The sequence below is a fragment of the Emys orbicularis genome, chromosome 24, assembly GCF_028017835.1.
Source record: "Emys orbicularis isolate rEmyOrb1 chromosome 24, rEmyOrb1.hap1, whole genome shotgun sequence".
Taxonomy (NCBI): Eukaryota; Metazoa; Chordata; order Testudines; family Emydidae; genus Emys; species Emys orbicularis.
In genome coordinates, this window is record NC_088706.1 from 11,039,238 (window position 1) to 11,064,608 (window position 25,371).

The 25,371-nt window shown below is 54.4% G+C and overlaps 1 protein-coding gene across 1 annotated transcript in view; it reads left to right on the plus strand.

The window, feature by feature from the left end:
• Positions 1-25,371, plus strand: part of HCN2 (hyperpolarization activated cyclic nucleotide gated potassium and sodium channel 2) — a 40,190-nt gene that overhangs the window by 1,798 nt on the left and 13,021 nt on the right. The window contains exons 2-3 of the mRNA XM_065422172.1: positions 8,962-9,385; positions 22,978-23,139. Coding sequence (XP_065278244.1) covers positions 8,962-9,385; positions 22,978-23,139 — 586 coding nt within the window. The remainder of the gene's footprint in view (positions 1-8,961; positions 9,386-22,977; positions 23,140-25,371) is intronic.

The window sequence follows — 25,371 nt, forward strand, 5'->3', positions numbered from 1 at the left end:
ACAGCAATCGGCTTCTCCCTGCCACCAGCACGGGGCTGGCCATGTAAACAGAACGGTGGAAGGTAGGGTGGGCATAACAGCGGCCGAGGATCTGGTCTCTCCCCTTATTTAAACATCAGTGATGCAGCAGCTTTGTGTGTGTCTCTCTCCCCTCCTGCACTACAGGATGTTTTAATGAGGCCAGATTGTGTTACTAGCTTTAATTCTCCAGGGTGGGTGAAGCCAGGTCCTCCGTGCTGAGGCTTCCCAGCAAGATTTTCATCCAGCACCATGGGACTAGCGCCCCTTGGGACTCACAAAGCAGAACGCAAGCTACTGCAGCGGCGTCTGTGTCCTTTCCATCTGGCGTGTCATACGGTATTCTGTCGTCCCCGCCGCCCCAACCTCCTCTGCCAAGCCCTCGGGAGAGCTTTGACTGGTCCCAGTGTTTGCAGAGTTAAATTCAAACTGCTGGGGGGAGGCGTATGATCTGATCAAATATTGTACAGCTTTGTGGGGTTTTGTGGTTATTATTGGGGGCTGAAAAATTGCCCATCACCCACACTCTCCAAGGCAAAAGACTGTGCAGAGGATGCAGCTGTCACCAGACATCTGGGTGCTCAAGCCCGCTTGGGTACCATTTTCTTCCTCCTTCCCTTGCTGTTCCTGCTCTACCTGCGTCTCTCTCCGGCAGCATTTTGCAAGGAGCAATGCAGGCTGTCTCCAGCTCTGGAGAGTAGGAGATGCAGAGCGCCCATGCGGCGGACAGAAAGTCTTGCAGTTAGTTCCAGCCCCTCTGTTGTGGTAGCCACTTAACCTTGTTTCCTGAACCAATGGGCTGTTTTATTCCCTTATTCCCTTGATGGCTTTGCTGCTGCTTTCTGTCTGTTTATATGGGCATTTCAATAGAGGATTGAACTGAATTCCAAAGCTGTGTGTGGGGATTTTGGGGGATCTTACTTATCTGTATCCAAACAGCACCTACAAGATCAGGGCCCCGTGGTACTAGGGACTGTACAAACATGTAGTGAGAGATTGTCCTTGCCCCCAAAGACAGGCCAGACAAGGGGTGGGAGGAGAATCCGGGGGAAATGATTTGGCCGAGGTCACACAGCAGGTCAGTGTCAGAACAGGGGATGGAACCAGGGCCTCCTGACTCCCAGTCCAGTGCCCTCTCTCCATTGGCTCGGGCTGTGTTTATTGGAGGAACAGGCTGTCTGGGTAGGTAACCTCTGGTTACATGCTTGCGGTAGCGCGTGTCAATGGTTCTGTAGTGTTTCCCCAGTTCAGAAGACTCTAGCTCCTGTCCGCTGACTGCGATTCCTTACAGGAATTCTCCTTCCCCCGCTCCCCATGGTGTGGGTCCCTCTCAGGGAAGGGGCCATATATGCTGCAGGGCTGAAACATGACCGAGATACTCAGAGGAAAGGCTCCCTGATATATAATATATGGAGATATACCTATCTCATAGAACTGGAAGGGACCCTGAAAGGTCATCCAGTCCAGCCCCCTGCCTTCACTAGCAGGACAAAGTACTGATTTTTGCCCCAGATCCCTAAGTGGCTCCCTCAAGGATTGAATTCACAACCCTGGGTTTAGTTGGCCAATGCTCAAACCACTGAGCTATCCCATTCTAACAACGTGTAGGGTCGTTAATCTTTTTCTATGAGTCTCTGGTGTAGCCAGCTCTACCTTTCCCCTCCTTGTCAATTACCACCACACATCATTTGTCCTGAGGCATTAATGCAGAATAAGCAGCTAGCATAAAGAGCGTGATTCGCACCAGTGTAGAAAGGAAGGATCAGCTCCATAGAAATCAATTCAGTCCCAGTGGTTTCAGGTCAGAATCTGCCCCGAATGTCTCTCCCCCGCCCCCTCTTCATTCCATTTGTCGTCGCTTTGTTCTAACGTTATCTGGGGTGGTGAGTTTAAATGGTATTAGAGCGTAACTTGCATTGACATCTGTTTGTTTCATCTTGACATTGTAGTGTCATCTCCATTGTCTGTCTTGACCTTGTCATAATGAGATCGCCGTGGCAATGCTTGGGCTGTGTTTAAGAGAATTAGGAATTACCAGGGCCAGGAGCTACTTCTCGCAGACAGACATTGGGACCATTTCAAAGCATTTCTTTTAAATTGTGTTGTAACAAGAGACGAGAACAGACAGTGCCTTGCACTTTTGTGGCGTGTTCGTTCAGGGCTCTGCAAACGCTATCCATTGTGCGTCGCCACTCCCGTGAAACGTCTCCTCCTCCTCTATCCCATTTTACAGCAGACAAGACTCTGACGTCCCCAATTCTGCAATAGGCTCTGTGTCAGCAACTCCATGTGCTGGTTACAGAAACTCCTGATGCCAGTGGAGTTTTGCCTGGGCACCAGGCTCTGCTCTTTCAGAGCGCCTGGCGGAATTGGGGACTAAGAGATTTGCCCAAGATTACGCAGTGAGTCAGTGTTAGAACTGGGAATCAAAATCCATGCGTTATTCGTTGTGATGGGCTTCAATCACAAGGTCATCTGGTAGGCAGCAGCGAGGGCAAAGAACTAGGCGGCAACAGCCCTGGGTTCTGTCCCCAGTTCTGCCACCAACCTGCTGTGCGACCATGGGCACATCACTTCCTCTCTGTGTTTTTTCCCCCACTCCCATCCTTTGTCTGTTTTGTTTATTTAGGCTATAAACCCTTTGCGGACAGGGACTCATTTGCTAGTATTACCTGGGGCATTTAGGTGCAGAAGAAAAAGAATTCATAACAAATCCATCCTGTTACATTCACAGATTTAATACATACACACAGAGAGCAAAATCTGGGAAGAATTTATCTCAGAAATCATATCAAGGTGCATACGGATTTGGCTTTATTTGATTTCCACTCTACATATTAATGCTTATGCCAAATGATATTTCTCATCCCAAAATCTGATCAGGATAATGGAATGTGTTTCCAGCAATGTTTTCCTTGCAAGATCCATTTTCTCATTTTAAGATAAAATCATGCCCATCTGCATATGTGACATCACTTCATAATCGCACCCATTTGCAGAATGTATCTCATCACAGGCAGAGCACTATAATTATTCATGCAAAATGCAAGGGGGAGATATGCTGCAGGAGCTAAAGTTCCTATTTACACAAATATTGAATTACTAGGAGGCAACAGGGTGACTGTTTCGTATCACTAGTTGCAAATCTGATAAAAACCTTATAAATTACATGTTGAAACATACGATGCAGAATTGACCCACCCAGTGATGAGCTGTCTTCTGTTACCCTCTCCATTTATTTCCTGTTCCTGGTGCCTTTTTAAAAATGTCTGGTTAGCGCTTTTATCCCCGGTTGAAGCTAAACTTTAAAGCTAAGATGGGACAGATAACTAAGAGTCAGGACTCATGGGTTCTTTTCCCAGTTCGGCAGTGGCCTTGGGCAAATTGCTTAATTTCTCTAAGCCCCAGTTTATCCCTCTGTAAAATTGAGACATAGGAGGGTGAGGAGATGTAATACACCAAAACATGGTTGTGAAATGCTTTGAGATCTGTGGATATAAGACACTAGAATAGCACAAAGTGTTGTTATAAAAGAGTTTTACTTCCAGCTGATAGGAACAAACATACTGGGCAGACACAAGGTCCATCTAGTACTGTAGCCTGTTTCTGACAGGGGCTAGTGCCAGATGCTACAGAGGAAGGTGCAGGAAACCCCACAGTAGACAGATGTGGAATAATCTGTCCCCACGTTAGGATGCATCCTGATTTCTAGTAGATAGAGCTTGGTTTAAGCCCTGAAGCATGCACACAACCCGGGAACGTTAGAAACGAGAGCAACACACTTTGGATGAGTCAGTTCGTTGCGGCTGCAAATGTGTGTGTGTGTGTGTGTCTCTGTGTATTTGCTTTGGGACTGTCTGGTACAGAGAAACTCAGAGTTCAGGCTGAGGATCAAAACGTGCCTAAGGAATGACTGGGAGTCCTGTAATCTGACTCAAAGGCACCATTTCCCTGCAACTGCAGATGGGAAATAAACCTGGGCAAGTTGCAGGTTTTTATTTCTGGTGAGGTCCTGCTGGTGAAGCAATAGCTGCTGAGCTACCAGGCAGGGATATGTCAAAGCAAGTGTTATGGCAGGTGTGTGTTTTAGATAAACAATTTTGTGCCAATTAGCTGAAGCCTTTATACCCATGGCAAGTTGCCCATGTGGCTTTTGATGCTGCAAAGCATGCAGCTGCTGCGCTAGTAGTTTTACCAGAATTTGTATTGCTTCCCTGGGATGTCTGGCCTGTTGTTTCAGGTGGTGGTTTTTTAAAATGACACCTTAGCTACATATTTATCTGATGGCCTCTCTCTGTGAGCTGAGAGACCGCTCTGATGAACTGGTTATTACTGATATCTTTGGTGATTCTTCCTTGCTATGGAATTAATGCAAAGTGCTCATATTTGATAGATGGGAGACAGACTTGGTAGTTTGTTCATCAAAAACATAAGCTAGCAACTGCTGCTTCAGGGACATGTTTTAAGGGTTTGGGAATCTTTTTGGATGACTGCTAAGAATGCTTCAAAGCAATCCCCCAAAGGATCCATGCAGGACATTGGTGGCCAATGAAATGGCACACACAGCTGTGTTGGAATCCTTGCGTACTTGACTGTTTGAGATTGGGTTCAATAATGTAGGTCTCACTGGATCTTAAACACTTGGGCCAAAGTTTTCAAACCTGGTTTGTACCGTTAGGCTCCCAAACCCACTTAAGTAAGTGGCCCGATTCCTTTTTTTCAAAAGCAGTGATGGCCCACTGCTCCCGTGAACTTCCGGTGGATATGTGGGTGTGCAGCTTTTCTGAAAACCAGGCTGTTTATACTTAGGTGCCTCAATCTTGATTTAGGAGCCTAACCTTAGACAACTCGGTATGACACTGTTGGCCTTAGGGCCTGATCTAAAAGGTGCTGAGCACCCACAAAGCCAGTGGGTGGCAGTGTAGGATGTGGAAATCAGGGCCTTGCTCTTTGTGTCTTTAAATCCTAATTTATCCCGATGGCTATTAACCTTCAAGCAGCATCATGACTAATTAAATGTGGAATTGGTTAATGGTAGGGGGGATGCCGGTTCCTTCCCTGCTATTACACGAGTCATGTGTTGCTTGTTTACTCACCCTAAATTTTCTGCTTTCTGCACTCTGGTAATGAAGCATATTCTAGGCTGGGCTGGAAAAATATTTGATGGTTGCACTGTTTCATTTTCTCTGGCATTCTGTTGCTGGGGATTAGTTTACAAATGTTCTCTGCTCTGAATCGCTGACCGCGGTGAGCTGTCCGTGGTGCTGAATTCGAATGAACTTAAGATTTCAGCCTAGGAGGAATCATATCATAGAATCGTAGGATTGGAAGGCACCTCGAAAGGTCATCTAATCCAGTCCCCTACCATCATGGCAGGGCTAAGTATTATCTAGACCATCCCTGACAGGTGTTTGTCCAACCTGCTCTTAAAAATCTCCAATGATGGAGATTCCACAACCTCCCTAGGCAATTTATTCCAATGCTTAACCACCCTGACAGTTAGGAAGTTTTTCCGAATGTCCAATCTAAACCGCCCTTGCTGCAATTTAAGCCTGTTGCTTCTTGTCCTATCCTCAGAGGTTAAGAAGAACAATTTCCCCCCGCTTCTCCTTCTAACAACAGTTTTCAAGTACATAAAAGGTTATCATGTCCCCTCTGAGTCTTCTCTTTTCCAGACTAAACAAACCCAATTTTTTTCAATCTTCCCCCATAGATCATGTTTTCTAGACCTTTAATCATTTTTGTTGCTCTTCTCTGGACTTTCTCCAATTTGTCCACATCTTTCCTGAAATGTGGCATGCAGAACGGGCCACAATACTGCAGTTGAGGCCTAATCAGCGCGGAGTAGAGCGGAAGAATTACTTCTCATGTCTTGCTTACAACACGTCTGCTAATACATCCTAGAAGTAGTGTTTGTAGGAGGGATGGGGTTGCTCTGATTGTTTGCCCTGTTGTTGCATCTGCAGTCTTGAAATTCCAGTGGCAACATTTAAAAGGATTAGTACAAACTTCTGCAGCAGGCTTCTGCGCTGAGGGAGTTTAGAACTCTTAAGCGTCTGGGACAAGTTCTCAGGAAATGGTGGTAAGGAAGTTACACTGGCATTGGCAGACCCCCTAGCGGAGGCAAGGACAGAAAGTTTTGCTTCGGCCGGGCCCCTGGAATCCTGAGCCGGGCAGAGCTACCCTCGAGAGTCTTAGGGGTGTTTTGGGATCTAGCTTGTCGAATTTGGGGCAAGATGGCTTGTGCAGTTGTTAATAGATTTGGGGGCCTTTCTCCTCTGTCAGTCTCCCCCTACTCCAGCGTTCCTTGAACTCTAAGGCCCCCCCCCCTGCGACTTTGAAAGGGAAGGGGAGTGGTCTTGTGGTTAAGGTGCGACAGGGGAACGTGGGAGACCTGGGTTCGATTCCCGCTCTCTGCCTCAGGTGTCTGTTGGTAGAATGGGGATAATACTTGAGTCACAGGACTAGCTTGACTAATACAGGTGAGGCACTCAGATTACTGTGACGTCTGGGTAGGTGGAATCCCCACCACCTACTCGCTCCCTGAGGAGGTCCCGGTGGAGCTTTCTTGCCACCCGTTGCTGCCTCCTTGACCGGCTAGAGGGGGACCCTAAGAGACAAAGAGATTAGGTGACTTGCTCAAGGTCATACAGGAAGGCTGTGGCGGAGCTGGGAATAGAACCCAGGCCCTCAATACAAAGCCACTAGACCATACTGCCTCTCTCTCCTCTCAGCTGCGAATGTTCCCTCTGCATCCTCGGGGGATAATTGAAGGGTACCTTGGAGACGCACCCCGTGCTGTGCTCTGAAGTCATAATTGTGCAGTTGTGACATCACTAGCTGTTGCCATGGAAACGTCTCAGGTGCAGGCTGTCACTGGAGAAAGGTCAGGAGGCTGGCTGCCAAGGGAGAGCTGTGTTTCCTTTTGAAAGATGCAGGTTTAATTCTATTCATGTGCCGGCCTTTATGAGGGAGAGAATGGAGGGGGGAGAGGAGAGCCAGCCCTCCCCCCCGCAAATATATACTAGCTCCTTAGCCAGGAGTGACCACGTATATCTGTCTGCTTCCCCTCTCTGGGTTTTCTGTGGCTTGCACCTGCCTTTGCTTCGGTCCTGCGGCTTTGAGACCTTTTATGCGACGAGGTGCCCCCAGGAACTGCATGAATAAATTGCCATCATTAGAGTAAGCGATGAAATACCCACCCATGTAGAAAATGAGGCTCTTCGGAGCAGCGGCATCACCCAGTGCTGGCAAAAAACGCATCCCGGCCCCGTGTCATTATCTTATCGAGCAGAGCAGGGTATCTGGTGCACGGGGACGAGAGGCTGGGAATTAGCCGCCCCAGCCAATTGCTCAGAGACCCCCGGAGGTTAGACAGAGGGACCACGGGGGGATGCAAGGGGCCCACTGGCTGCGTTCCTGGGTACGGCGAGAGGAGGGGGTGCACGTGTTTTTCTTTAGCATCGGGCTGTTAAACCCGCAGCGTTCTCTCCGTGTGTTCCCCCCCACACACACACACACACACCCGCGTGGACACATGACTGCTCTGCTGCAAGGGGCTGGTGCGTTCCCGGAGAGGGTGAGCACCATGTTAACGAGGAGACGGGAGCAGCATGCTAATGTTAGGATGGGGCCGTGGGGCTCTGCTTCGACCTTGCAGGCGCTTGGGAAAGGTCGCCGCTGGCCCTGAAGGAGCGGGGAAGGGCCAGGGGAGTTGGGGCCGGGTGGAAAACACACTGGGGAGGCGAGAGTAGACCCCCAAACCTTAATCCGCCCCCCTCCCTCCGTCTAACGGAGGTTGCAGGAAGCACTGGCTTAAGCTGCAGTTGTACGTGATTCAAACCCAGCCTCTCTCTGGAGGCAATCCCTGAGAGAGAGAGAGGCTCCCTTCCCCCTCCCCGCCACTTCCCCCCTTCCACATGGAGCCTCTGGGGAGATGGGGTTTCTGGGGTCAGTGCTCTGTCCCTTCCCAGGACAGATTTCCACCTCTCGGCCCTGAATGGCTCCGGGTCAGAGGACACCGATCCGGCTTGTTCTCGGAAGGGAAGCGCTCTCAAGGGGTTAGAGCAGGAGATGGGGAGTCAGGACTCCTGGGTTCTGTTCCCAGCTCCAGCGCTGCCTTCCCGGCATGACCAGGAAGGACGAGGGAGCCGTGAGAAGCTCAGGCAGTTGCGTGGCCATAGGCCCCGGGTTGCTGAATTGGGGTCCATGCCCCTTGTCCCTGCAGTGCCTCTCCCAGCCTAGTTGTTTGTCCCAAGCGATGGGGGGTTGCAGATCCCTCAGGCTGATGGAGCTTGCTACATTTCCTGCTGCTCAGTCTCCTTAGCTCCCGTTTTATGGTCCAGCCCGATGCTGATCCAGCACCTTGAACGTGCACAGACCTAGCGTTAGATAATCCCCTGCCCCGCAGAGCGTGGGGCCCTGCAGACACCCCCACCGTGGGTGACCTCATCCAGCCATTGGACTGCACGTGTTTGCAGTCAGGCCCTACTTCAGACAAGCACAGAGCCCCACGAGGAGGAGGGTGAAGGAAGGGAGGAGAACGGGGGGCAGGTTCCAGAGAGCTGGGTTTGGGGGAGGAGGGACCGGACACACGGGGAAGCTTTTCCCGGCAGCAGGTATGAGGCGGGGAGGGGGAGGAGAGGGAAGTGGGACAAGGGATTATCTGGCATCAAGGCGCCACATGGCATGTTGCCCATTGTGCCTAAATGCTGCTGCCACGCCGCCCCTCCGGGGCAGAGCTGGCTAATCGACCCGTTACGGGGTGACTCCACCCTGCGCTGCTCGGAGCCCCACACGGAGCTCAATTTCCCACCCCAGCTTCCCAGGAGGGTCACGCCTGCGGGAGGCCGTTGTGAGGATGGGCAGGGGCGGGAGCACAGTAAACCAAGAGGGAACGCGGAGGGCTTGTCGGTGATGTCTCCATCTGCTCTGCCTCTCCAGGTTCTACTGGGACTTCACGATGCTTCTCTTCATGGTGGGCAACCTCATCATCATCCCGGTGGGCATCACCTTCTTTAAGGAGGAGACCACGGCCCCCTGGATCGTCTTCAACGTGGTCTCTGACACGTTCTTCCTCATGGACCTGGTGCTGAACTTCCGCACAGGGATAATCATCGAGGACAACACGGATATCATCCTGGACCCGGAGAGGATTAAGAAGAAGTACCTGAAGACCTGGTTCGTGGTGGATTTTGTCTCCTCCATCCCTGTGGATTATATTTTTCTCATCGTGGAGAAGGGCATCGATTCGGAGGTGTACAAAACGGCCCGGGCCCTCCGCATCGTCCGCTTCACCAAGATCCTCAGCCTGCTGCGTCTGCTGCGCCTTTCCCGGCTCATCCGCTACATCCACCAGTGGGAAGAGGTAAGGGGTGTCTCTCGGCCCGATGGCCTTTGGGCACCTGCCTGCCTTTGATGCCGGCTGGGCTGCATTCCCTTCCTCCATCAGAGCACAGGCAGCTTCTTCTGGCGCTCTCGCCCAGAGTCCAAAGGGCTGAGATGGATGAGTTCAGGCCCCAACAGCTCGAGGAGATGGCTAAGAAGGGGCGGGTTATGGCTCAGTAGCCAAAGGTGCTGGTTGCTTAGAACTCCCGCCAAAGAGTCGTGTGCCATCGGCCCCTCTGCAAAGCAGGGTCTTGCTCCCAAACGTGCAGTGGGTTTTGCTGATGGGGCCCCTGCCCGCTAGGAATGGATGAGACCTGGCAAACTCATTTCACACAGGCCATCACATGGTGATGACTGGCTGCCCCTAGTACAACTGTCCTGGCCTGGATTTTCCTGTCATCCTAGTAATAATGGGATCGAGTCTAACGTATTGTCTCGCTGGCTCAGAGTGCTTTACAACCCTAAGCTAAGTCTCCTGGGATCCCAGAGCTGGGGACACCGAGGCACATGCACTGAATGACTTGCTCGAGGTCATCCAAGGAAGACGTGGTCAGAGCTGGGAATAGAACCCAGGGATCCTGACTGCCAGTCTCCTGCTCTAACCGCTAGTGCGCACTCCCGCCTTCATTCAGCTTGTGGCCAGCCTGGATTATTGTTAAGCCCCTCCCACCCCACCCGTGTATGACCCCTGCATCTCCTCCTGCACCCCAGAGATGGCATGGTTGGGGACACCAGTCTATGAAGGGTGCCAGCCTGGCCACTGAGCCAGGGTCTCACCCCACGAACCCTCCCCTGGATTTAGCTCCCCGCCCCCTCTGTGCCAGTCCCCTTTCCCCTTGGTGCCAGCCTGAATAGCCAGCTCCTCCCCGGCTTGAGAGGCTGATGACGGGGGGGGGGGGGGTCGGTTAGGGTGTGTATCGTCACCCCCACTTCCCCACCCCGGACTGAGCGTCGCCCAGCTGACAAACCCTAAGCCCGCAGGCACCCGCCCGTGTGGATCCGTATCTGTTTCCGGAGCAGGAGGGAGTTGGGACGTGGTTACCTGAGGCGTACGTTGCAACAGCGTGTGTGTGTTTTTGGGGGTGGTGTCTTTTGAGGCTCCCTTTGAATTGGGCAGGCCGGTCCTTCCAATGGAGGGCAGCCCTGGGTCAGCCCTGGGAGGGGATCGCATCCCGCAGCCCGGGTCATGGATCAGGACTCCGTTGCGCTAGGCGCTGTACAGACAGAACCAAAGGCCAGTCCCTGCCCCAGAGAAGTGTCAGTCTAATATGCAGGTGTCTGCGGCGTGTGTGTGGATTCAGTGTGCTGTGTGCGCACACGGGGAGACGCGAGTGCCTCCGGGATTGTGTGTCTGATAAGTGTGCGCTGTCCATTTGTGTGCCTAGAGATGTGAATGGACATCAGTGCGTGTGTCTAGGCACGGGCGTTTGTGTATGCACATTCACACCCTCGTGCGCAGAGACAGTGTGGACTAGTGAACTGGAGCCCGGAGCACCACTGCCACTGACTCGACTTTGAGCAAATCCCTTCCCGCCCCCTGCCTCAGTTTCCCCTTCTGTAAAACAGGCTGTCTCACAAGGACGGCTGGGAGGATTCATTGTCGTGTTTTCTTGCCTCCACAGCACTTAAGGACACGCAAAGCGCTAAGGAACGCGCTACGGGGCAGGTGAGGGTTGGGCGTGTAACTGTGTAGACGGGTGTAGCGGTAAAAAAAGAAGTGGGTAAACTGCACTAAACCCCGTAGTCCCCACATGAGAAGTAGGAAAATTCCCTTACCCTCAACTACGCTGCATGGGGTGTGGGGGAGTGTTATGTACACCCGGGGCTGTGCGGGTGAGCTGGGATGTCCCTCTGCCTGCATGTGCGGTGTGTGTAGCGGTTGCCTCTGAGTGTGATGTGTGTACCCAGTTGCCGGTGTGTGTGCCGGTTGTTGGTGTGTGTGTGCCAGTTGCCAGTGTGCGTGTGTGGTGTATCAGTTGCCGGTGTGTGTGATGTGTGTACCAGTTGCCTTTGTGTGTGGTGTGTGTACTGTTTGCTGGTGTGCGTAGTGGTAGCCTGTGTGTGTGTGTGGTGGGGTGTATATCAGTTGCCTTTGTGTGGTGTGTGTACCGGTTACCGGTGTGTACTGTTGCTGCTGCGTGTAGCGGTAGCCTCTGTGTGTGGTGTGTGTACTGTTGGTGGTGTGCATAGCAGTAGCCTTTGTGTGTGGTGTGTGTACCGGTTGCCGGTATGTGTGGTCTGTGTACTATTGCTGGTGTGTGTAGTGGTAGGCTCTCCGTGTGTGACGGGGTGTGTACCAGTTGCCGGTGTGAGTGGTGTGTACTGTTGCTGGTGTGCGTAGCGGTAGCCTCTGTGTGTGTGTGGCTGAGTGTGTATCAGTTGCCGGGGTGTGTGGTATGTACTGTTGCTGGTGTGCGTAACGGTAGCCTCTGTGTGGGTGGTGGGGTATGTACCAGTTGCCGGCGTGTATCAGTTTTCCTGACCGCGTTGCAGGCGCTGTTGGCCGTGTTGGGAGCGCTGTCTGTGGCACGGGAGCAGGGCCCGTCACCCGCTGCTCCCTGAGCTGCCACAGGACCGCGATGGGCCATGAACTGCCTGCGGCTCCCTGGCGTCTCTCGCTGTCTGCGGGCGAGGGAACGCTGGGTGCGAAGGCAGCGCCAGCGCCCGTCTCCTCGCAGGTACCGGCTCCGAGCGGCAGAGGGGATGGGATTGAGTAATGGCTCTGCTGCCCAGGCAGCGCTGAGACGATCTGCAGTGTGGAGGCTGAGCACGGCGACATCAGCCCGGGAGGTCACGGAGAGAGGAGTCAGACCCCTCTGGGCTCTCCCCGCCGGCCGCTCCTCTCCTCCGCAGTCCAGCCTGGCGAGCTCGGGGGGCTCTGGGCTGGCGTTTTGCAGCTGGAAACTCCAGGGCCTGAGGCTGCGTCTAGCACAGAGAAGCCGACCAGGCTGAGCTTTGAAGGTCACGGCCATCCAGGGCTGCAAACCACCAGTCTCGGCCTATCTAAACAGGGGCCAACTGATGGGGTAGCGCCACCCGGTGGGTGCCCTTATCTCTGCCCCTGCTGGGTGGTTGTTTTGGCAGGGGGAGGGGGTGCTAATAAACGGTTTGGACTTGGGAGTTCCTGGCTCCTGGGGCTGATTTCTGAAGCCCTCCAGCTGCTGAGCCCAGCCCCCTTGCTTCACCCCACAAATCTCCGTGCACGGGGTGGGCGGGGGGCCTGGGAGAGGCCGTGAGAGGCGGCTGCTTTGTCCCTAAATTCCCTCGTCTCCTCCCGTCTGAAGCTGGCCTCTCAAAACCATCCCCATCTGCCTCGCCGCTAGCAGGAAGGGGAGCGAGCGACCCGGGTTCCTCGGCGGGGGCCTGCCTCTGTCGCCCCTGACTCTCCATTCTCTTCCGGGCTCCCTGCCCGGCTCCTGATCGCCGTGTGGAGAGACAGGTTTGCTGGGCCTCATCCCAGACTTTAGGAGGAGTTTTCCCATGACCCAGAGCCTGCCACCCGCTCTCAGCTCTGCTCCACCGACGCCCGACGCTTGGCTCTGGGAAGGGAGCCTTGGCAAAGTCCTACGGATGGTGCCACCTATGCTATGCCTGGCTGTCTTCTGCCTAGGTGACCCCAAATGCTTCCCCCCCACACACACACACACAGCCTCACTGAGACTGGCTGTCAGTGGCTGATTAGCATGGCTCAGGCATTTAAACTCCATCAGAGCGGCGGATGTGTGTCTGTGCACATCTAGCCGTGTTTTCACGCACATCCGTCTGCCTCCCACCGGGGTCGGTGCTTATGCTCCATGTTCACAGTGGCATCTGAATTGGGGATTTCCTGGCAATGGGATCTGGGTCTAAAGGGAGTTGGAACGGGGGCCAGTGGGGGGCCGATGGTCAGAGACCAGAGCGAGGAGCTGCCAGGTTCTAAACCTGACTCTGACCCAACTCCTGGGCCAAACTGAATCAGTTGCGCCACGTTTCTGTGCCTCAGTTTTCCCACCTGTAATATAGGGATGGCATTTACCTAATCCTTAAACCCTCTCTGGGTGTCGATGGGGACAAGGGATCGGGCACTTAGATTCCTTCCCCGACACATTGCAGAGCAGAGGCTGAGACGTCAGCACTCTGGGGCCTTTGAATCCGAGGGAACTTTGGAATGATTGGGGCTGCAGAGACCATCTTCCTCTGATGTCGCATGTAATGTCACAAGCGTGATGTCACAGGCTGTGGGTGTGACAATGCCAGGAGCAGGGGCAGTCTCACCCGACCCTTGCCTGAGGGAGGTCACTGGCACACTCCTGGTGTTTCCCCTGCTGATTCCTTGCTGGGGCTGGGCAGGGATTGGGATCCCTAAGGGGAGGTTGGGATTTGGGGGTCACACCCAGCTTTGAGGGCAGCATGGGCTTCTGGGTTTGCTTCCTGCTGAACCTGGCCCACATGCGGGGCCCTGAGTCGGGTTGCTGCTGGAACGCTCGGCAGGGGACCCCAAAAAGCCCGTGCTGCCCCGGCAAGAAGCTGCCACATGCTGCGAGGAATCGCGCCAGGGAAGCGCCGCTCACGCTGGATCAGAGCTGACAGCCGCTCACCGCCGTGGAGCCGTCAGCGAGGAGCGTGGCCCTGCGCCGTGACCCAACTCAGGAGGGGGAGAGCACAGCGCTGTCGTTCCCTTGTCTCTGCTGGATGCGGGAGGCTCCTTCGGCATAGGCACAGGGTCTGTGGGACCCCCTGGTGCCCAGAGCTCCGGGGAGCTGCTTCCCTGCACCTTCTTGGCAGGGGAGCTGAGGCTGACGCATTCAGGGCTGGAGAGTGGATTCAGATTCTTGCTTTGGGCCTCACTTTTGTGTCACCATCTCCTGTCTCTCCCATCCTGCCCCTCTGCCTGAGTCCCTGCATGGGGGCTCAGGGGGGTGTAGTACAGGGGCTCTCAACCTTCCCAGACTCCCGTCCCCCTTTCAGGAGTCCGATTCCTCTTTCACCTCACTGCAAAACGACTCGCTGACAAAATCCGCCATAAAAATACAGAAGTGTCACAGCAAATTGTTACTGAACCATGGCCGACTTTCTCAGTCCTGCCGTATAATTATAAAAACTATCGATTTGGAATATAAATACCGTACTTCCATTTCTGTGTACAGGCTACAGAGCAGTGTGAACAAGTCATTGGTTGACATTTTAATTGGTGCTGACTTTGTGGGTGCTTTTTATGTAGCCTGTTGCAAGACTAGACAAATCTCTAGCTGAGTGGATGTACCCCCTGGAAGATCTCTGCGCACCGCCTGGGGTTTGCGTACCCTGGTTGAGAACCACGGGGTAGTACATAGGAATTGGGTAATATCCCTTTCACTAGTTTGGGAGCCCTCAAGTGGGGCTTTCCCCTACTTCAAGCCCCCAGCTAACGAGCTGAAACAGGGGAGAAAGGAAGACTCGTTATCTCTGCTTACAGCTGAGGCCCCGAGAGAGAAAGTGACTGGCCCGAGGGAGTTGGTGTCCGAGCTGGGAATGAATCCCCACCTCCTGGATCCCCGTTCCTTCACCTGCCAGGAGCACGACAGCAGGGAACCAGCCTCGGCCGGCAGGACTAGCTGCTCCGTTCGCTCTTTTCCATCTCTTCCGTCGTAATTCCTTCCGCTCCTGTCAGGGCCGTGCATGGACGGAGCAGCCCAGCTCCCTCCCCGGCAAATAGCTCCTATTAATAACCACGGCGGCCGTTCGGAATAAACGGTTTAATTTCGTGCCGCCTGCTTCCTTCCGCAGAACTGGCCCGCCGGAATAACGCCATGCCTACAAAGGGGGAGGCGGGAATGTGCCGGATGGGCGAGCGCTGGCCTGGCCCCGTCCTGTGGGCGGCCAGGGGCATTGCATGGAAAAGGGAGGGGATGTCGGCACTGCAAAAAAAAACCCACCCTGGGGCAGCAAGTCTCAGAGCTGAGGGTCAAGTAATGTAGTTTGTGCTGGGAGGCTGCAACTAGGGTAGGCGTTTCCGGGCTCGGAGACCTTCCCCCCCTCGCTAGATTTCCGAGCCCAGGCTCCAGCCTGAGCGGGAACGTCCACACGGCTCTTTTTAGCCCTGGAGTGGGAGCCATGCGAGTCCGAGTCAGTTGACCCAGGCTCTGAGACATGCTGCCGTGTGTGTGTGTGCGGGGGCGGGGGGAAGGGGTGTTACCTGCAGTGTACCTGTGTCCTTTGGCAGGGAAGTCAATCCCCTGCGCGCTGTGTGACCATGGTCCGCCCAAGTGTGTCAGTCCCACCGTTCTGAAAGCTGAGCCTTGACATCGGAGAATGACCCCTCCCCGCCCCGTGCTGTGTTCAAGGCCTTCATTCATCCCTCTCCCCTCCTGTCTCTCTCCCTGCCCGGACTCCTCCTTCCTCTCCTTGGATGACCCAGTGTCGTCATGTCGTGTTGACGTTTACAGTATCGTCGTCACCCCTGGAAACACATAGGACCGTTCCTACCTCGAAGCAATTGTTTCAGGCTCTCTGCAGACTCAGGCAGATGCTGCTGCATTGGTCCCCCGTGGGTCGTGTTTGCAAGGTTTGCTGTAACAGGTAGAGACTTGGGTTTTTTTACTGAAAGTTTGGATGATGGCCAACAATTGAGAGGCTTGTCCTTGCCCCCCGCCCTCCCGTTTAAACACACCCCCATTAGGACATGCTGGCCTACCCCAGGCCCTGCTTTGGACACTCAGAGGTATCTCTGCATCCCGTGTTGTCAAAGACCCCCTGGATTGTCTCATCTCACAGTGCAGCTCCCGCCAGTCCTGCCAACGTGTGGGCGGGCTCAGATACCACAGTGATGGGCGGTGGTATAAGAACCTAGATAGAAAATGTGCCTCCTCTGGCTTCTCCCAGAGGTGCCCTTGGGGGGCATGGCCAGCACCGCTTTCAGAGTGGTCCGTGTACCCCAGTGCCCGGCTGTGCCCAGGCCCGCCAGGCGGCGGCCCTGGAGGCTGGCATCTCCCGCTGTTAATATTTCATACGTGGCTGTTAAAAGCCTGTACCAAGCAGCTGATGAGAGCTCGCAGGGCCAGCTGAGGAGGGGATGGCTTCAGAGTCCAGCCCTGCAGCAGTGGGATGGGGGTGCCAGGCTCGCTCACTAGTGATATCGTGTGTGTGTGTGTGTGTGTGTGTGTGTGTGTGTGTGTGTGTGTGTGTGTGTGTGTGTGTGTGTGTGTGTGTGTGTGTGTGTGTGTGTGTGTGTGTAAAAGGGCTGCCTTGGTCTGGGCATTAAACTAGGTAGAGGCGAGTGAGAGGATTTGAAGCACGTTTAATAATATCTCCCTCCTGGGGTCTTTGAAACAGTGCAAGATCCCGGGTGCAGGGCACAGCTGGGTTGGGAAGCGACGCAGAAATCCCCTGCACCTGGGCGTGCTATGGAAAAGCCTAATCTTAGATCTCAGCAGCGGGATCCTCCTTGCGGATCCTGGAGACGGGGGAGTTTTACCCTCAAGCTGCGGGGAGACAGTGCTATGAAACACCCCCCCCCTCCCCACACACACACATACACATGTGTTCCTGCCCGTTTGTTGCCTCCTGGCTCCTATCTTCCGAGTTTATTGACATGCATGTTTTCATGTACTGTGTATTGTCGTGTGGCTATGGACAGGCCTGTCCCGTATCCTGATTCAGGCAGGGGCAGTGCTTGATCCAGCAGAGGAAGCATGTAGGAATTGCTAGGATGCACCTAATGCTGGGGAGGAACAGGGGTAAGTGTTCACAGCACCAGCCCAAGAGTTCTGGCTTCGATTCTCAGCTCAGCCCCTGACGCGCTGCATGATCTCAGATGCGTTGCATCCCCTGCTCTGCGCCCCCTCTGTAGTACGAGAAGGAGGAAGAGGATGGTCTGGTGACTACAGCACAAGGCTGGTAGGCAGGACTCCTGGGTTCCATTCCCAGCTGACTTTCTGCCAGTCGCCACTGCCTCACTATGTGACCTTGGGCACGTCCTTGCTCTTTACCTCAGTTTCCCGATCTGTGGAACAGGGCTAAAATTGGGGGAGGGGTATTGGGAAGCTTAATTGCGCCCTGTTGGTCAATTGCTTTGAGCTCCTCAGCCGGGCGGTGCTGTACAAAGTGTCCCGTGTTAGAAAAGCCCCAGGCAGGAGAGGAGCCCGTCTCGTTGGCATTGGAAACAGAAGCCCCGTGGGATTCAGGAGCCAGGCAGCTGCCCTGAGTTTTCACTTTGCTGGGGTGCTCTGGGCGAGGGGTGAGCTGCAGATCCTTGCGCCCCTCGGAGTGGCATCCCCAATGCGTCTCTGTCCCGTCCGCTCCACTTGGGAGGAGGGAGTCCGGCCACCAGTGGGAAAGGGCTACTGCCCGAGCTGGCGATGGCTGGATCCGCTGTCCAGAGGGAGTAGCCCGGCCCGGCCCCTGGTGTTTGATAGGGGAGGGAAGCTGAGCTGCTCCTGAGAGTGAAACTCAAAGCAGCTTGGCTGAGAGAGCCCCAGATCTGTTCGAGTGGCTCAGACGAGAGGCTAAAACCCTCTGTGATGCATCACGTCTTAAAGCTAGGTATGGGCACGAGAGAGGAAGGGCGACTCAGGCTAGCCCCTGGGAGACCCGGGTCCAATTCTCTGCTCTGCCCCAGGATTCCTTGGGCAAGTCACTGAAGGCCGAGTGCTCCAAAATCGCTAGGCGCCTAAATCCCTTTGCAGGTCGGAGCCCCCATCTGTGAAATGGGGTTAACAGCCGTTCCATACTCCCGGGGCTGCTGTGCCGATCAACGCGTTAACAACTGTGAGGTGCACCCTAGATGCAGCCCTTGGCTGTGAGACCCCCAGTCAGTCTGAGGTCCTGATCCATGTGGTCAGGCACCTGTGTGGAGCCGGCTGGGGGCCTCGGTCGTACCCAGTGATCCCCCAGTCAGCCTGGGCCAGGATTTATCCTCTGAGCTCTGCAGGATGCAGGCTCTGTGCCTGCACCGTGCGCAAGGTTGGTCCCCTCCTTTCCTCTTCTAGCCTGCTCAACTCTCCTCCCAAAGTGACTCGCCATGTGGCAAAGAGGCCTGTGGCACCTTATCAACTAATAGACGTATAGGAGCATGAGCTTTCGTGGGTGAATACCCACTTCTTCGGATGCACGTCTGGCTGCTGCCCCATCAACCTGCTCACAACTGCTCTTTAGCAAACGCAGGTTTGGACACCTGGCCTGCATCTTCCCGGCAAGCCCAAGGATGCCCATTCATGGGCGTGGCTCGGTTTGTAGCCCTCATTGATAAAATTGTGCTAATTACCTCTCCACGTGCTTGGCAAATGCGAGCTCATTCTCGCAGAGCCCTGGCAAGGCAGGAGATGCTGTTATCCCGGGGGGGGAACTGAGGCATGCTAGTGGCCACACTCCGGAAAGTGGTATATGTTTTTAGTGCCCAACTTGAGGGGCTGATTTTCAGCGCGCCTGCAACTCCTGGCGACTTCCGGGGCAGCAGGGGCAGCTCAGCGCAATGCTTTAAAATCGGGCCCTCGCTCGACCTGGATTCCCAAGTGGAAGGCGGCGGTGGAAAGCGGTGGCTGAAATGCTGTGCCCCAGGTCTCCAAAGTGGGGGGGTCGCTGCTGCGTTACAACGGAGGATCCCAGCACCCCGGGTCTGCTCACACCGCTGGCCCCTGCCTCGCGCTCAGGTTAAAAATTGTGCGCAGCCGAGTGTGGCCAGTAATGCTGCGGGCTCTGCATTTCTAGGTAGGTGCTGAGCCATTAACCATCCCTAACGGGGCAGTAACATAAGATCTGTCTGTGGAAGGTGCAGATTTCGGCTGGTCTCAGGTTAGGTTGATAGTTACGGCGCTCAGGGGTGAGAAAAATCCATCGCTCGGGGAGGTTGTGTGGTTATAGCACGACCTTCTTTATCACTATCGGTTGCGTCTACACTACTGGGTTATGCCAGCATAGCAAAGAGCTGCTTCCTTGTCTCCTGAGACCTGCTACAATGAGCCCCCCCCGCCCCCCCCAGTTCCCAGCCCCCCGCCCTCCGGCTCACCTGGTGTGGGAGGGGAAATTCGGTCCCCTGGCTTTTTCCACCCTGTTCCAATGATCTGGCAGGGGGAGCTTTGCTGTGGGATTAACTTGCTGGGACTTGTACCCACAGCAGCTTGCTAACCGCAGCCCGTGGGGGCTCCTAGCAGAGGTCCTGGGGGTGGAAGACTCGGACATTCTCATCACCAGCCCTGTTACCCCCCAGGACCGAAATGAACCGGTTGAATTTCCACGCCAGAGGCCTGATTCCTTCCTGGTCCCCGTCATAGAATCATAGAATATCAGGGTTTGAAGGGACCTCAGGAGGTCATCTAGTCCAACCCCCTGCTCAAAGCAGGACCAACCCCCAACAAAATCATCCCAGCCAGGGCTTTGTCAAGCTGGGCCTTAAAAACCTCTAAGGAAGGAGATTCCACCACCTCCCTAGGGAACCCATTCCAGTGCTTCACCGCCCTCCTAGTGAAAAAGTTTTTCCTAAGATCCAACCTAAACCTCCCCCACTGCAACTTGAGACCATTGCTCCTTGTTCTGTCATCTGCCACCACTGAGAACAGTCTAGATCCATCCTCTTTGGAACCCCCTGATATAGAATTATTCTACTTAACGGCCAGGGGGCAAATTTGTCACGTACACACGGGGTCAGCTATAGGTTGTCTTAACTCAGGAAGTTCCTTCGAGAGGAAATGTAGCCAAACTCCAAACCTATAGACAATGGAACTCGCTGTGCCTGTATCCTAGAGATAACTAACTACTTAGTTTGCAAAATAACAAGGGTGGGGGGCAAGTAAATGAACAATAAGGGGTCACAAGAGGGGCAGATACATGTAGCTTGCTAATTATGTATGGTAATGATGGCAAATTTTGGCCAATCATAGAGCGATAGATTATCATAAGCAACTGCATATAATGCTTTGGTGTAAGTGTTTTCTTTGTTCTTGCTGACTTATGAGCTCGAACCCAATTGCAATTGAAATAAACGGATCGCCCCTCCCGGGGCTCCTTGCTTGATTAGCTGTGTCCGTCTCTCCTTATTCCTCAGCTGGAACGGACAGAAATTTCTATGACCCCCCCCTTCAGGTAGTTGAAAGCAGCTATCAAATCCCCCCTCATTCTTCTCTTCTGCAGACTAAACAATCCCAGTTCCTTCAGCCTCTCCTCATAAGTCATGTGCTCCAGCCCCCTAATCATTTTTGTTGCCCTCCGCTGGACTCTTTCCAATTTTTCCACATCCTTCCTGTAGTGTGGGGCCCAAAACTGGACGCAGTACTCCAGATGAGGCCTCACCAATGCCGAATAGGTCACACCTGGTTATGTTCCGGGAGCGACACTAGGAATGACTCTAGCTCAGCGCTGAGAACCCACCTCCATATCCGTGTCCCCTGCTGGCCTGTTCTGTGAGAGCTTCCCCAGCCGCCTCCCTCCAAACCAAACATCCCTGTGCTTTGGGGCTTTCAGGATTCGAACCCGGAGCCAGACAGGCCGCTCGCCTTTCAGCCCCGTGTGTCTAACAGGCCAAATAGGCTCCTAACCGCCCTGAGGGTGGAAATCTGGCTCTGAATTTTGCACCATCTCTGCTGTCAGTGAGGCTGGTACTCGGATGGCATCATTTTCTCCCCTCCCCCTCCCCCATGCCCTGATTTTAGGGTGGCTGTGAGCACCGTTACCTGGCCGCGGGGGTGGGGGACGGAGAGGAAAGGGTCGGTCTGGTGTTTTGGTGGATGGGCTCCTCTGATTTGGGGAGGGCCAAGACTGACGCCGCCTGCTGCCAGGCCTAAGGGGTGAAAAGCGCGTTAAAATGGGGTTGGAATTGGGGGGAGATCCAAGTGCTTTGTGTGCTGTTCAGTTTGGGGGAGTTCTAGGTGGTCATGGGGGGGGGGTGTAAATCCATCCCTAGCATAACTCAAATGGAGTCATTGGAGTAGTTGTTAGTAGTAGAGCAGTGATGTGACTCCCTGGACTGGGGCACCTGGATTCTATTCCTGCTGGCTGATCTTTGGCAAGTCCCGTCTCCCCGTGCCTCAGTTTCTCCATCCATACAATAGGAGTAACGACCCTCCTTTGTAAAGTGCTAAGAGACCGATGTATTTAATCCTGTGCTGCCCGCACACCTTTAATCCATCAGGAGCCCAGGATACTGGAAGGGGAAGTGGCCACAAGAGAGCACTTCTTCCATAAACCCTGCCATTCATCCCTTCTAGGCAGCCGAGTTTACAGGCTGGAGAGAGAGGCAGGGTGGCCTAGTGGCTGAGATTCAGGACACCTGGGCTCTGTTTCAGGCTCTGGGTGGCCTTGGGCAAGTCCCTTCCTGCTCCTTGCCTCGGTTTCCCCATCTGTAAAATGGGGGTAATGATACCGCCCGCACTTTGAGGTCTGCCGAGGAGAGCTAGGGATCGTTGTTATTAAAGCTTTGCTGGATCGGAGCCCAAGAGCAGGAAGAATAAACGCAAAGAACATGTCGCCAGACTGTGGCAGTGTAGACAAAGGAGGCAGGGGAAGCCCAGGTCCCTAAAATAACTGCAGGCTCCAGCCGGGAATAGAGACTGTTTTCAGACGAACAGATGTCAGTGAAAAGGCCGGTGACTGGAGAGTTACTGCTCTTATTCATGATAAGAAGAATAGTCCAGCGCTGGGCCCGTCCTGTATATTAACAGTGCCGCTCATGTCAAAGGAATCTGTTGCCCCATTGGCCCAAGCGGTTCGCCAATATCCCCATAAAGAAAGGGCTCTGGTGTCTTTAATGTCCATGCGGAAACTCTGCGCTTTAAAGTCTCCTTCTCAAGATTCACTCACGGCGTACTGTGCCGAAGTCAAGTTATTCCCCTTCAAAATGTGCCCAGCTGGGATTTGAACCCACGGTTCCTGAGCATCTAGTCATTTCAAAGCGGATGCTTCTTTGGCTAAGCAGCCCTGTCTTGGCTCGTTAGCATCATGAGCAGCTGTGAATCAGAGCCCACGTGAAATGGCTTTCTTTGTACCGGGGAAATAACAAGCGAGAGGTGTGTGTGTGAGAGAGCGAGTGAGTGACAGAGACCCAGCATTGCTATCGGGCATATGGAGACAGTACAGATCGTCACTGAGAGCAGCTAAATGTCCCTAGCGCTTTAGCCGGGTGGCTGCAGGCTAGCAAGGCACCAGTTTGCCCATGTCGTGTGACCCCCTGATTCTGGTCCTGCGTGTGAGGGGGGAGGGAGAAGGGGCAGAAGGAAAGCAGCCCTCTCTGTTAACATGCAGCAGGTGATTCCCTAATGCTGGACAGCTGGGCCTGGAGCCGTGCGGCGCTTTGCTGCCGGTGCCCTGCGGAGCTCGCCCAGTTTTGGTTGCAAGCTCCCAGCTCAGCCCAGGTTCGGGAACCCTTGGAGAACACAAGGTTTGGCTTGGAATCCGGTGACACACGAGGGTGATGAGCCTGACACTCAGGGACGGGGGTTGCAAATCTCCCCAGGTCAGAGTGGAGTGAAAGGCCCCAATCAAACCCTGCAACTCACCTCCGCTAGGGAAGCTGCTACCGTGCGCCCAATACAGGGCATTGCTTTTCAGCTCCCCTGGAGGTGGGCCGGTGCAGGCTGGCACAGCAGCGGGAGGACTGGTCTAACGCCGTTTGTTTCCCCCCGGCAGATCTTCCACATGACCTACGACCTGGCCAGCGCGGTGATGAGGATCATTAACCTCATCGGCATGATGCTGCTGCTGTGTCACTGGGACGGCTGCCTCCAGTTCCTCGTGCCCATGCTCCAGGACTTCCCCAGCAACTGCTGGGTCTCCATCAACGGCATGGTGGTGAGTGCCGGGGGAGAGCTGCCTCCTGCTCCGGGGGGTGAGCGAACAGAGCTAGAACATGGTGCTGAGGTCCTTTCCCCGGCCAGGGCAGGCCGGTTCCCCTGGGGCTGGGCTTTCCCCCAGCCTTATGCCTTCAGCCTAAAATTTCCTTTGGTCGGTTTCATCCCGGGACTTCTGGCCAGCGCCCCCCAGTGGCTCCTAACCCCGCCCATGTGTGTAGATGGGTATGTCCTGTCCCCCTCGCTTAGCCAGCCTCGGTCTGTCCAGTCCTACAGTCCCTGCAAACCTCTTCATTGTGTCCGAAGCCTTTTTATCCTGAGCTCCCTCCGGTTTCGTCCCCGCGGGGCGCTGCGCACAGGCATCTGGGTGCTCTCGGGCTCCATTAGGCAGCCCCGGGTGGAGTCGCATCGGCTCCAAGGGGTGCTGGGAGCTGGATCTCCCGAAGCCAAGACCCATTCAGAACCCCTCTCCTCCCTGCTAAGGCGATGGGCAGAGACTCGCCTTCTGCCATCCCTGCCCCCTTCCGGCAACTCCACATGGCAGTCTCAAACCTCCCGGAGGACGCTCCCTCCCCACTGCTGTGGGGGCAGCTCCCAGAGTCCTGGCTGTGATCTGCCGGGACCCCCCCCAGCCAGCAGGTGCAGTGGGGAGCGGAGCCAGTCTCCTGGCTGAGGGAGGCAGGAGGATACGTCTCGGTCATGGACACAGGAGCAGGGCTTGTTCCTCTTTCTTTCGGGTGCGTCATTCGCCAAAGGGGCTGGAAGCCAAATCAATGGCATGAGGCCGGGCCCTGTCTTGCTGGCAGAGAGCTCTGGCTCGGAAGTACACGGCCCCCTCCCTCCTCTGAGCAGAGCAGAGATGTTGTGGCATCTCTCTGCTTCCTCCCCTCCCCCACTTTCTCCTCCATTTCTCATTTAGCAACAAAACTGCTATTAATAAATAATGGGACGTGCTTTTAATTGCACTACCTCGGCCCTGCAGCAGCGGCATTAACAGAGCTCCCCCTCCCGCCTCACAATTTCCTTCCTCTCTTTCCATCTACCCGCTTTCGCCGGTCTGCAGCTCCTCCTCTCTCTCTCCTTGTGTTTTCCTCTCTCCATCTAGGTCTTTCTCCCCTGTCCTCGCTTGCCTTCCTCTTTTTCTGACTGTTTCCTTCCCTCTCTTCCTCCCCTCTCTGTTTACCTCCTCCTCTTTCATTCCTCCGTGTCTTTCTGTTTCCTTCCCTCTCCCCTCCACCCCCACGTTCCTTGCAATGACTGAGACACAAGTAAAGCTTTTCCAACCCAAGCAGGAATTCGAGGGAGGGGAAGGTATTTCCTTAGCAGGATCCATGACCTTGAGGATCGACCTAAAACCGAAACCCAACAGCGCAACAAGCCCTGTGTGTGTCTTGGGGCGTATCACATATGTGAGTGTCATGCCCTGTCTGTGTTATTGATGGGGGGGTACATGCCTCTGTGTGTGTGTGTGTGTGTGTGTTGTGCAGTGGGATTGTGATGCACGTAAGTTTCCGCACATGAATGCGGGTGCACATAGGATCCCACCCCGCTGCCCGGAGACAAACGTTTGGGCGTGTGCAGAGATGCTGGCTGGCCAATGGCAGGAGCGGTTGTTAGATGAATTACTGTAGCGCCTAGATTGGAAAGAAGTTGAACACCGTCCAAGGGAAGCATCGCCGAATGATCAAAAACGTCTAATGGTTCGAATTCAAGTCAAATGAAGAGATCCAGCTTCTAACTAAACAGGCCCCGCTCTCTCCAACGGTCACCCAGCGCTCTCAGGTGGTACGGCCATTTCTCCGAATGCCTATCAACTTCCCGGCGAGAACCACCTTGGACTTTTATCTAATGCAAGAAGAATGGAGAAGACCCTGCGGAAGACCTGAAACACAATGGCTGGATGGTCACAGTCATCCTACCTCGTCACATGCCAGACTGGGCGTAGGACAGAACATCATGGAGGCACATAACACGGTCGGTGGCCCCTACACTGTCCATGACAGCGTGAGAATTAACAAGAGGCCCAACCGAGTTCGGGGCCCAGTTGGTCGAGGGTAGTTTTGCCGTTGCCTCTGATGCATTTCTGGGGTTAGGAAAGTCCAGCGATCAGCAGCAAGATAATGCCAGGTCATGGTTGCCATAAGGGGAAAGTGCATCTGTGCGGAGGACGGAGCTGTCTGGGGTCTGGTTTGAGACTGTGGGGCGAACTCCTCCAAGAAACGAGGACCATCCC